Here is a 13,316-nt window from a genome sequence, read left to right on the forward strand (position 1 = left end):
AAATGAAACAGATATAGGAACATCCATAAAAAATATTAAATATATGTACACAAAATATACATCTATTTTTTTATTTTCCATGCCTACAGAAATTTTAAATCCTGGAAATGGCTAAAATGGTCTTGACATTCAGGCAATGTTTCTAGTTAGATTTCAAATTTCCAAAATATTTCCAAAGAATTTCTCTGTCCTCTTCTGAAAGCAAAACCTACATGGGAACCCTCTATGTATTTCCCACAACTAAGGAAAATCCTATGATCCACGGGCAGAAGAACCTTGCAAACCAATACTGGACAGGCATTTGCTTTATTATGGAGTCATATCAATGCAAGGAAAACAAAGTGATTATTAGAACAAAATATTAATATGTAATAGACTGCCAGCATAATTTCATCAATGAATAGAATAACAAAATGAACCTGCCATACACGCCTCACATCTTTATGAACAAAAAATACACAAGTAAAAAATAGAATCATTTCTCTTCACACAAGAAAACTTATCATGTGAAATATTCTTGCATTTTGTATTTTAATTGTTTGAGTAGTTGAAACAAACAACACTGACCTTCCCTTCAGCTGCACGAGCTGACAAGGCTACTTTTAGGCCCAAGCGGCGGACTTTCTTTTGTAGCTTGATTGCATGACTTCGAGGCTTAGGGCCATGCATTGTAGCTCCATGCCTGAACTGCAGCATTTAAATCAAACTCATCAACCTGCTGCAACAATCTTACACTGTTCGAATTTAACAGATACCACTGAATATAAAAGACCTGATGGGAAGTTTTTCAAAATATCCAAGAGGGAACCAGACAATGTCCAAATACAAAAAGAAACAAGATAAATTACAGATAACCAAGTAAATGATAGAATGAATACAATTCCTAATTCCAATTAGTCTACCTGGGGGCCACGCAGAGATCCATGGCGTGCTCTCCCTGTTCCTTTTTGTTGCCATGGTTTTTTCCCTGTTCCGCTGACTTCACTTATTGTCTTTGTTGAGTGTGTTCCCTAGGAAACCACAAGAACAAAGAACATCTTAGAAAAAGATCACTTTAGAGAACTAAGAAAAGAAAGAAACTGATGTTTAGTGGATACTAAAAGCTAAGGCTATGAGATTAGGAAAAACAGACATATAGAACTACAAAATAAAAAATAATTTGTGAAATGGAAGCTTATCTCCTTCAACATAATTCATCTGACTTTCAATCAAGGGTTATATGTATTCCAAGTAGATGCAAGCAATAGAACCAGATGGACTTAACATGAGTAAATGAGTCTATTGAAGATTGTAACTAGGATAGAGATTTTTATCTCTGATTTTATAAAATATAAATATGACAGTTATGATCATTATGGTCATCTTCAGTTGAAGAAGACATTTGCAGTAATATTTAATAACATGTGTCATGTGAAGAGGCATGCATATGGAAATATGAAATGTTGTATATCTGAAAATATGAAGAGTCTCAATTCAATCTACTTATGTGATTGCTTAATGTATTGTAAGGCAATCAAGTGAAAGGTTTTTCCCAGGATTAAAAAGTTCCTTTTTGTGCCTTTTTAAATTTTTCATATTGTTGTCTATCATTATTCTGGGCAAAACATTAACATGGTATCAGAGCTTCCTTTAATAACAGCATTTAAGGAAGATTTGTTTTTTCGCTAGTTTTTTTTTCTAATATAGATTTCAAAAGTGTATCAAGCTATCTGTATATATTGGAATTTGATAGCTGCATTTGAGTTCTTAGCCTTTTGAAGAAGATACAATAATATTAATCTAAGTTACCGGTTCAAGTTCGTTTCCAAGTTCCAAGTTTGAGAACCAGTTTGCAAGTCCGTCAAAATTTTGGAAAGGGATTTGGGTTCATTTGGATTCATTAGTACAAAAATATGTAAAAATAATATATATATATAGCATGAGTTAAAATTAGAAAGTAGCAAAATAGCATAAACACATTTTTAAACCACAAAAACAGCACAACCTTGTAATCAAAGTGATCATACCATCATATAATTCAACATCAAAGATTCAAAACATTAAAAATATATCATAGCATCAAGTTCAAGTATCATTGTTTCACGTTCATTTTTCAACTAATGGAATAAAAATCTATTAATATTCTAAGTTCTTCAATATTCATCTTCATCTTCATATTCATCTTCTTCTTCTTCTCCGGCATTAGTTGAGCTAGGGCCAATGGGATCAGCAGGAGCAGTAACATTAGTTGTGGTTGCCAAAATATCATTAAATTTTGCAAACAATCTGATTTTCACTGTCCACGGGATCAAGCAAACAGGCGGGTTCGAACTTGGTTCAATTTTCCCAGCTTGGTCCGCCTGGGTTTGAACTTGTTTTGAACCCAATGAACCTGCAGTCAAAAAACAGCACCCTACCCAAACCAAAGATTTGAACCGGACCAGAACTTCAAACCAGTCCGAACTTCTGTTGGTCCAGGGGGGAGGGACGAACTATGGTACCTTAGATATTTATTCTTTCATATTAGTGAGAAGTGTCATGTCTTCAAGTATTATCAGGGGAGATTAAAATGATTATTTATTCTTTCCTTACTGTAGGGCATTTTTGTTTACCGGTGTCCTATTATGTTCCTTTGTTTATTCTTTGGACTGTTATAATGCAACTATCTTTTTTACTAGGCAGCAATTCCTTTCTAAGTTTTTTTAGGCGTCAAATATCTCTTTCTCGGGAATGCTAAACTGTCTTCTGACTTGGTACTTTCCTATTTTCAGTTCTGATGCATCTTAAGTTTTTGTTTATTGGGTTTAATCATGAAAAAAGGTCAATTTGTCTTTCAGAAATTTTATATAAATATATATAGTTCGTCGAGTATACTGAAGCTCCTGTATAACGGCTCTTCTCTCTGTCTTGCCACTGCTTTTGACATTGCTTTCTATCCTCGTCTTCCTACTTTGATGAAAATTCTTCCTCTGATTATCAATTTGCTTCAAATTCTCATATTGTGGTTTGCTAGCTCTATTTTTATTTTTTATGTTTCATTGGATCTTATTCTGTAACTAATGCCTTTTCTTATTTTTTTAGGAAGACATTTTTCTGTCAACTCTCCTTTGTCTGTTGTGTGCATTTCCGTCAGCTAGAGGTTTTTGGTCTTGAGTCATCTTCAATCTCTTTAGTAACTTTTACTGAGTATAACGGCAAAGTCTTCTCGTCTTCTTCATGTTCTCCCTCATCAGGTTTTCCCAGGGGCATACTCATTAATGGTTAGATGGGTGATTTTTCAAATTCATGGCAACCATTGTTATTCTCTAGTGAAATAGTCCAAAGAAGTGCTCTAATAATGGCAGCAGAGTCATTCCATCCTTTTTCAGCTGGTACTCCTCCATTAAAGAAAACTTCCCACCACATGGAGCAAACAGACGTGCATGTATGTTGGCAGTGTTAGCAGAAGTGGGATGCACTCTCCTCTGCGACAAAAAGGCCCCTGCTCTTTCACCTGCAGAGATGCAGAATATTCATCGCCAAAAATTTCATGTGGGGATGTTACTAAATACTTGTTTAGAGATTCACGTAGAGTTAATTGCTTGTTTAGAGATTTTTGTGGTGGAGAAAAATGATTGATTTCAAGTGTTCTTGATAACTAGGAGATATTTTCCACAGCAAGTCCCGGTGCTTCGTCTCTATGAGCATCACCTAGATCCAATGAGTGCTTAGTGTTTCATTTATTCTCATGAGAGATTTGATTCATGTGAATCACTGCTCATATAACATGGGTCAATGAGTTTGACTCAAAAAAAAACTACACAGTTAAATCCTGATAACAATATCATAATTTGACTTGCTGTGGAAAATATCTCCTACTTATCAATTGATGAGCTTAAGGGGCTTTCCAATGAATGGTTCATAAGGCACAACACTTGGTGAAGGTTTTGTAAATGGGGCTGCAACCAGAGTGGGTTTAACCATAGAGGAAACTTCGTAGTTAAGCGTGCTCAACCTAGAGTAGTACTTGGGACAGGTGACCTCTTGAGAAGTCCCCATTCTTCACCTCTGTGAGCATCACCTAGATCAAATGAGTGCTAAGTGTTCAATTTATTCTCATGAGAGATTCATTCATCTGAATCACTACTCTTGAAACATGGGTCAATGAGTTTGACTCAAAAAAACTACACAATTAAATCCTGATAGCAATAACATAATTCAAGTGTTCTAGCATATGACCGGGTTTGCAATCTTTGTAGTTATTATATTATCTGCAGATCCATGAATGTCGTACTCCTCTATTGAGTGGTATCGGGTTAATAGCTTGCATAGTGGCTGAAATTTAAATCATTCCTTGGTGAATCATGATGGAGCCTAAATTTCGAATATTTGTTATCCCCCATTTGTGTATCTTTATTAATCTTCTTACCCTTTACCCTGTTTTATATTTTTGATATCCATATCTTTGATTAGTATTGTTCATCATCTTAAGCATCATTTGAGTTGTTTCACTTCATCAGGCAATCTCAAGATCATTGTTATTTTAAGTTGCTTTGCTTATGTATTTTATAGCTTCTCTTGCTGATGCTGATATCTTATTGTAAATGTTATTCATCTCAAATTAAAGCATGGAGGTGTAAAAGGAGGAAGAAAATCAAGGCAAACAAACTTGGTTATGTTATGGACCATGAGAAGTTTCTTTTGATGCATTTAAGACCTACTATAGAATTAGAGTATATACAGTTGAAGATCAAATTGAGAATATAGATTGACAGCAGATGTTTCATTTTCGGCCAAAATGTATGAAACTAAGAAGCATTGAATATGAAGGGAGATTAAAAGACATATTGTCCTTGTCTTATTCATTATGCAACATCAATGAGGAATTAAATACAGGAGTGTGCATCATAGGTCTGTCAAAGTGACGTTGCAGTCATGGCATGACAACAGATTAAGAGAAAACATGTTTATCACTGGATAGTGCAGATTCCTGGGTTTTAAAACCGTGTTAGTAAAGAGCCACAATTAGAATATGGAGATTGCTGGTTTGGCTGAGTCTTACCTTAGCGTTCCCACACTGAATATACAGTGGATATGATGACAATAATCTTAAAGAAAATATTTTATAAAAGAGCCATTACCTATATTCAGAGCCTTGGCAAAGAAGTGGTAAGTTTTGTTGGTCTCCATCACTCCCAATTATGAAATATGCTGTTTGAAGGGAAACTGAAATCCAACACCAAAGCCAGATTTTAGTTGTGGTATATTGGGAGTCAACTTGTTTCCACAACCCACTGAAAGGCACGACTTGGTTCTGATTTCATCTTCAGACCCAACAAGAGAGAGTAGAGTGTGGAAATACATGCACCAATGATCTTATATGTGTGCCCAGTAATAATCATATGTATCAAGAACCGGGCAAAAAACTTATGGCATACATCTTCAGCGCAATAAGTTATTATAGTCACTTGGTTCAAGTATTGATTTGTGACCAGTTTCATGCTGACCCTATTCGAACTTGATGATAGGAGCGAGAGGATAGTATAAAGGTGTGCCACTGATAAGGGAAAATCTGTTGAAATGGAGAGCTGTGATGTCGTCTCAGCCGCTCATTCACTTTTGTGGTCATGGAGAATATAACACCCACTCTTCACAGAGCCTCCTAAACGGTGGAATGGTAATATTTATTTTCAATCATTTTAAATATCTTACACCTAACAGTAGTTTGTGTTTGATGCAGGTTGGTAATGCATCAGAGGGAGTTTGCCTATGCAATGAGAATTCACATGCAATGCCATATAAAAGACTGAAGAAACAATGTCTCTGTTTGATCCCGACACCTGTTACATCTAGCAAATAAATATGAGGAGGACCATATGCCAGATGGAACACACTTAGAGAACGAAGAACATATGTGATGGAAGATTCACATGTTTAAATGGGCCTATTCAAACCGAATTTTGTAGTCATTGAACATAAAGGCATTTACTCATTAAACTGCCAGTTATATTTACTCAGCTATTAAAGTTTTTAACAATTGGTTAGTTATTTGTTTTGAAAAGGTGTAATGGTTGGGTAAATTCCCCTCCGTAGTTTATAAATAAGGGATGTAAAAGACACAATGTGCAATTCATATTCAGGTACATTCTTACAAATTTTTATATATTAAGGAGATATGCACTCTTGATATATTATTTATCTATTGGCAAAGATTGAGTCATTGAACAAAGCTCATGGATTTGAATTACTGGATGAATTTTGTGCAGTTCAAATAAATTCGCAGTAGATGGATCGTCTATAAGGAGTGACTTTATTGCGATTTTATTTCCGGCATAAATTATTTATTTTAAATTTTGAAGTTGAATAAATAATGATTGTCCTTTATAAATATTTTTTAATTTCTATAAATATTTTAATGTTTGGACAAGTGGATTGCATCGTTATTGCATTGTAAACTTGATAAACATCAATATTGTGAAATATTTAATTGTTTCTGTATTTATGTCTAGTTTGTCTCCGTATCATAGGAGTTAAAGCACATTCTAGACTAGTTTAAAATTGCATCCGTATAATTGATCCGTCGCGTTTGAATTGCTAAAATTGTTTATAGTTTAAGTACATTGAATTTTATAAAGTTGTATATTTCAACTTATAATATTGACTTTGTTTGCCCATTTAATTAAGCACTAGTCTTTATATCATTCATGATTGATAATCGATATAAAAAATCTCTTTCCTTTGAAGAACTAATACATTCATTTGTTCCATTGATCCATACTTATTCTTATTTTAAAACAATCACATATTCATTTATTATTCTTAGTTCATAATTTGCAAGTTTGCACGTTTTCTATAATCTCTTGCCATTTCGGAAAACTTTCATTGCATTCGTATTCTAACCAATCTGCTATAAGTATCTTGGACTCAAGTAATTTGTTCAAGATCAGGTGCACCCGCCTTGGCCTTGTAGAGCCAGGAGTGCAGGGAACTTTGACTATGTTATTCAGTTCCCTCAAGTTGGCCATAACCAGTTGGATATCACATCATCGAGTTGGCAAGATTCGTAGGATTCCAATCTGTGGTTTTGGGAACCAACAAGTCGAAGGATCCTACATCAGATTGCTTCCTAACTAGTGATGTTGCCTTTACCTTTGTGGAGAGTTGATTCTGAAAAACTGCATTGTAGTGTCACCTAGAACTTAATGTTGACACTTTTGCAGTAAATCGCAGTATTGTAAGACCGAATATTGTTCATAACATACTGTAACATACCATTTCTCATATGCTGGAAAAATAAAGATTATTTATTGATAAAAATCTATCCTTCATAACAGAATGACATAAAGCAGTTATATTCGTTACTTCATTTAGAAAAGAAAATAACAACTAAGTTCAATGTACAAGATATGTAAAAAACACTTAAGAAACAATCCTTTTCTTTTTACATGAAAATAAATTAATATAATTTCCATCACTACTTCTACCATAATCTTTTGATACTATGATAAGAGTAACTAAATAAATATACACTTCAAGGGATAACACGAACATAAGATAAGGGAACATACTCAAGTTCAAGAATCATACAAGTATCGATATCTGATAATGTGTTGTGCAAGCCTCGACATATGGTGAAGAGAAGAAGCATTGGCATAGGCTTAACCTTCCAACTGCGGACCTTAACTTATCCCCACACAATCTCTAACAAGAAAGGCCCTCCCTACCTTGGGGTTAGGCTTGGGGCACCACGTTCTTGCCATCCGAGCATCTAGGTATTAGAGTGTCGGCTAAGCACCAAACAAGGCAATAGATATCCTCCATCAACCTCCCCTCTGTCAGCTAGCACCCAGACCTCTGGTGATCAAATAAGGCAAGCATGCCTCTAACCTACCTTGGCCAAGGATTTAGATGGGCAGTGTATAAGCCCAATCACCCACCACTCCACTTGACAACTGGAACATACATACATTTGGACAATGATGAGCTGACCCAACTTGTACAATTTTGATTTGTTTAATTGTTCTTGTTCTAACGTTTAAGTTATTTTTTGCAGGGGTACTTCTCCTCACCCATTCCTACTTGACCTTCCTAGTCTAGGGTGTATCCGAGGAGGTTTCAGCATATGCTAATGCATCTCTGTTATAGTGACCAGAATTCTTTTCTAGAGTTTGATTCTTATCTCCATTGTATATAGACTATACCATTGTATAAGTCAAACCTCCTGAGTAATATTAGGACAACCTCTATATATATATATATATATATATATATATATATATATATATATATATATATATATATATATATATGTATTTGTTGTCCACCATACACAGTTGGATGTGATTGCTAAACAAAAATAATATAGGTGAAAAAAAAAGACAATTGATCAGGTCTGTGTGACATCCATCACCTTATATACAAAAACAGAGCACGAAAAGAAATAGCATAGCTCACTCTAATTCCTTAGTCATGCCTGCGAATAACACTGGAGTTTTTAAATTCATGGATCATGAATTCAGGATGTCGGTATGGACATTCATTAACGTCGATAAGTCTGGAAGAAAAAAAGAAAAACAATGGCAAGTGGTAGCATGACCTAGATATTGATTCTTACATGGTGATTGCAGCACGTCACCAAGAGCTTAGTCGTAAGCTTGCTTATTGGACTTTGAGTAAACGCTGATCACTTGTAGTTTGATGGTGTCGTAAGTGCAACAAGAATGATAGTTTATCAATGCCGCATATACAACAAGAAGAACGGAATATCAATGCTGAATATGTATCTATGCTTGAATTCAAAGTTCTTATGATTATGAAAAAGATAGGTGTGAAAACAAGGAAGCACACTTTGGTTGCAGAATGCTCCCATATAATATTGCACGCTCCCTCCATTACAAGAAAGGGGAGTCGCGTAACATGATCTTTCATTGAGCAAAACTCCTCATGAATCTTTAAAATAAATTTTAAAAGAAGATTGCAACCGATATGGTGGTGGCAATATCTCAACATTATGGAATCCATGAGAGACATATAACTATAATTACTCAAGTTTGATGCATATACAAAATATAATTATATATTGACATCATGTTATTTGATGTCACCTTTGATTGTATGTACACCTATGCCTATGTATATATACATATGTGTAAGTAAAATCACGTGGTTCACTATATATTAATTATACACACATATGTAGGTATATATGGCCATACATGTTGGTGCAATAATAGGTATTAAAATACCATTGTGTCAATATATAGATTCACATACTGATGACAACTTAAAGTCACAACTAAATCAAAAGAAGGTAACATCTCTCTTCCCAATAGTTATTTAAATTTTTACTTGTTTCAAGAACTGACTGGGTAGCTCATGATTGTCCAAGGTACATTATGTGTTATCCTTAATCAAGGTGGTTAGAGCTCATACTTGATAATTTGTTGATGGACCTTTTTGTTTTGGTGCCCCATTCCTTGAATCTCGCTTAGCAATGCTTCTCCCCCTTCGTTTGCTCCTTCAACCAAAATGCATATTTCCACAATACTAACATGTTCCTCAATTTTAAATCAAAATATCAAAATAAAAAATAATAACTAATAACTGTCACGACAACTAACCACCACTAAGATTTATCTTAAAATATAAGCATTCATTTTCAGTTCAAATAGCAATGAATAACTAACAAGACATTTTAACATGAATCAACACAATTAACCATAACTTCCATTTCACAAGATCATGACATCCGAGAGTTGCAACTAACCACTACAACGGCTATAAGATTATTTTAAATGATCAAAATTTGGGATGTCACATACATATTGTTGGAAGTGTGTAGCTGGGACAATTTAAGGTGCCAATCTTGATTAGTCAACTCCTGTATACAAATCCAATATGCAAGTTTTGTCCAGTACATGAAGATGTTGTGTATTAGCTATCATCAATGCTGAAGAACAAGGGAATCACTGCTAATATTACAGGCGTTATGGTTCCTTGACATTCTGAGGGAATGTTTTTTACTTTTTTTTTTTGCTAGCATTTTGGAAATTACTCTCTATTTCTTTAACCATTTGCATTAGGAAATTGGACCACAAACGAACGTTTTGTTATAGTACTAAGAATAGAATATAGCATTAATTTCTATATTTGATCTCTCCTAGTTGTTAGACAAATGAATGGGATAATGAGAGATTATGTGCAAAATCATGTAGAGTCTTGGACTGAATTAGTGATACAAATGACTCAGAGGAAGCATATCCAACTTCAAAGGGAGGTTACGTGATAGAGGGAGATGATTTACCCTTTGCAAGCTTATGTGAAAGTAATAAACATCTTATTTTGGTACATTTTGTCCTTGCCTAGAGGGAGTCTCTAGTGAGAGAGAATCTCGGCCATTCGTGCATACTATTAATGCATTCTTCTCTTGGAGAAGTTTGAGGTGAAAGCCCTCATTCCACCCTCTACAAGTAGACATTGTGGAAATGCATTCTTCTCTAGGAGAAGTTTGTGGTGAAAGCCCTTGTTCCACCCTCTGCGAGTAGGTATGGTGGACCAACTTTTGCTAGTGGGCATGGTGGAAATGCATTCTTTTCTGGGAGAAGTTTGAGGTGAACCACCCTCTGCAAGTAGGCATGGTGGACATCATGTGTGTGACTCTATGACTATAATTTTATGTCCTTATGAAGCAACTAAGGTGAATTACGTTATGCTGAGACAACATGTTTTATGTGATGTAAATTTGACATCTTTGGTTGTAGCTGTGTGTCTACCATACTAAATATCTCTCTCTTGCTAAGAGGGAGTGTTGAAGATTGTAGTTGCGATAGAGATCTTTATCTCCAATTTTATGAATTATAAACATGACAGTTATGATCATTATGGTCATCTTCAGCTGAAGAAGACATTTGTAATAATATTTGAGATAATATTTTATAACATGTGTCATGCGAATTGGCTATTTGGAAATATGAAGAGTCCTTGATTTAGAATGTAAAGAGGACTTCCTGTGTAATATGAAGAGACCCAATTCAATTTATTTATGTGATTGCTTAGTGTATTATAAAGCAATCACGTGAAGCTTTGTACCCCAACCTTTTTATTATCAATAAAAGATATATTTTGCTGGTGTGGCAGGGCTTTTCCCTTCAAGTGGAAGGGTTTTTCCAGGATAAATAAGTTTTCTTTTTCTGCCTTTTATAAAAAAATCATATTGTCGTTTACCATTATTCTGGGTAGAACAATAACTGGGTCATGACAATTTAGATTTCCCAACATACTGCAACAACATGCATGTAAGAAAACAGTTCACATGGGGGGAATGAAATACTAATATGGAACATAAGAAAGCCTAACACCTACAAATGGAGTACACAAGATGCTGAAAGAACTTAAATTGGCATGCTAAGTCAGTGGACATATTCGAAACAAAAACCAATGTAGAATCCAAAAATAAAATATTATTATCTTAAATGGAGATGGGTATTTTCCCTTCATAGGAGACATCTTCACAGATTGAGGTCCAATAAACCACAAACTTCAAATTTTCTGCTCCATACTGTTAAGGGATCCGTTGTTGGCAAGAAAAAACAATGGCTTGAGGATCTATATGATACTATTTTGCTTTGACAATATATGAGTATCTGAATATGTTGCTGTTAACCTAATCAAGGGTCATCTTAGCATACCCTAGAATTTTAAAAATCATGGAACTTCTCCAGATAGGTCCTCATTTGATAAAGATAGTTTAGCTACGTTGCCAAAAACCCAGTACTGGTACACCTATTTTTTGAAATAAGAGAGGGGGTACTTTGATATGTCATAATATAAATAATAAAATAATATTTAAAATATATAAAAATTTATAAATAAAAAATAATGATCAAAATGTAGAGAACCTAATAAAATTAAAATTAAAAATATAACATAATATAATTTATTTATTTTTGATCAGTAAGAGGCTGAAGCCAAGATTAATTATTATGTATTGTTATTAATTATTATTTTATTAAGCACGGGTAGATTCAAACACAAGACCTCTTCGATAAGAGGCTCACAATTTACTGTTGTGTTGGAGGCTCTTAACTATAACATAATATAATATTATTATATTAAATATGTAAAAATATAACATATTCTATACAGTATGAACACGTCACTTTATTTATATATATTTATGTTAATAAAATATTTAAGCTATTTAATAAGTGTAATGATATAGCCATGTTCCATAAATACTAAGTATCCACTGATAGTAAAAAAAGGATGCACGAGGCACAGAACCAGAGGGTTGTAGCAAGGAGAAAGATCACGAGGAGCAGCAATGGGTGATGCACGAAACCAGCAGATGGGCAGATGGAGCAGATAGAAAACTTCCAATGAAGGATCTTCAGGCTTGAGTGAATAGAGGATTTGAGAGTTGTAGGAGGCCACAGTCAGGACCGAACTTTCAACAGGGGTCAATAAAATATCACTAGGGCAAAGGCATCCATCAAGGGAAATGGACAAAAAGAGGTAGTAGGCTGAGCAGTCTAGACATGATCTGATAAGACTTGAAACAAGTTATCATCAGCAAAAGGATTCAAAACAAATTAAGAATCTTAAACCCTCACAAAAGCAACATCAATTTAAAACTTTGAAATCCCCATGGGACCAAAAGAGGACATGGAATGCTCAAATCCAATCTAGATCATGGGGAACTTCGACACCTTGGAGAGATCTTCCATCAGGATGAAAAGTGGATTGCAAGTATGGACAGTTTTTGAAAGACGAGGTGCAAGGCAGAAATCTCTAGAAACTGGCAAATTAAGGACAAACTGAATAGAAAGCAAATGAGAAATCAAATAGAAAGTTCAGTAGCAAGATGTAGCAATGTAGGGATGCTTGGCTGGACTTCAGTGAAATGAGGAGCTGGTGTGACAAAAATTGGGGAAGAACATTCTGCTCCATGCATCACCAAATTAATACTTTTGGTGGAATTCCCATTCAACATGGACAGATGGAGAAATGAATCAAGAGCCTTTTCTAATGTATAGCACCAGAAATTTACGAACAGAGCCCAAATTTCCATCCATGGAAACAAGAGATTAAGGTTGGGCTGGTCTGAATAAGCCTATACAATCTCCCCACAATATTGGTAGGAAAATATTCTAGCAGACATTGAGCAAAAACTTGGACCATTTATCCAGGTAGATAAAAAAATGAAGGAGATATGCTTTGGGACTTATGCAAGGATATGCCTCAAACTGAAGCCCTATCCTCCACCTATCCACTAAAGAAAAATCCATACAGACAGGGGAGTGTGGAGACAAAAGGTAGAGACAGAGTATCAACTGGTCTTGTGTCCCAAATGCAAATCA

General features: G+C 34.8%; 1 protein-coding gene across 2 annotated transcripts in view; it reads right to left on the reverse strand.

Moving 5' to 3' along the window:
• The window catches only part of LOC149534189 (Ribosomal protein L4/L1 family), a 120,687-nt gene that overhangs the window by 12,878 nt on the left and 94,493 nt on the right, over positions 1-13,316 (reverse strand). For both annotated transcript variants that reach the window (XM_089804329.1, XM_089804328.1), the window contains 2 exons: positions 903-1,010; positions 568-687 (listed from right to left, as the gene is read on the reverse strand). In XM_089804329.1, coding sequence (XP_089660455.1) covers positions 568-687; positions 903-1,010 — 228 coding nt within the window. The remainder of the gene's footprint in view (positions 1-567; positions 688-902; positions 1,011-13,316) is intronic.

The sequence above is a fragment of the Cupressus sempervirens genome, chromosome 10 (genome assembly GCF_028749045.1).
Source record: "Cupressus sempervirens isolate cs-2001-9-10 chromosome 10, ASM2874904v1, whole genome shotgun sequence".
Classification (NCBI taxonomy): Eukaryota; Viridiplantae; Streptophyta; class Pinopsida; order Cupressales; family Cupressaceae; genus Cupressus; species Cupressus sempervirens.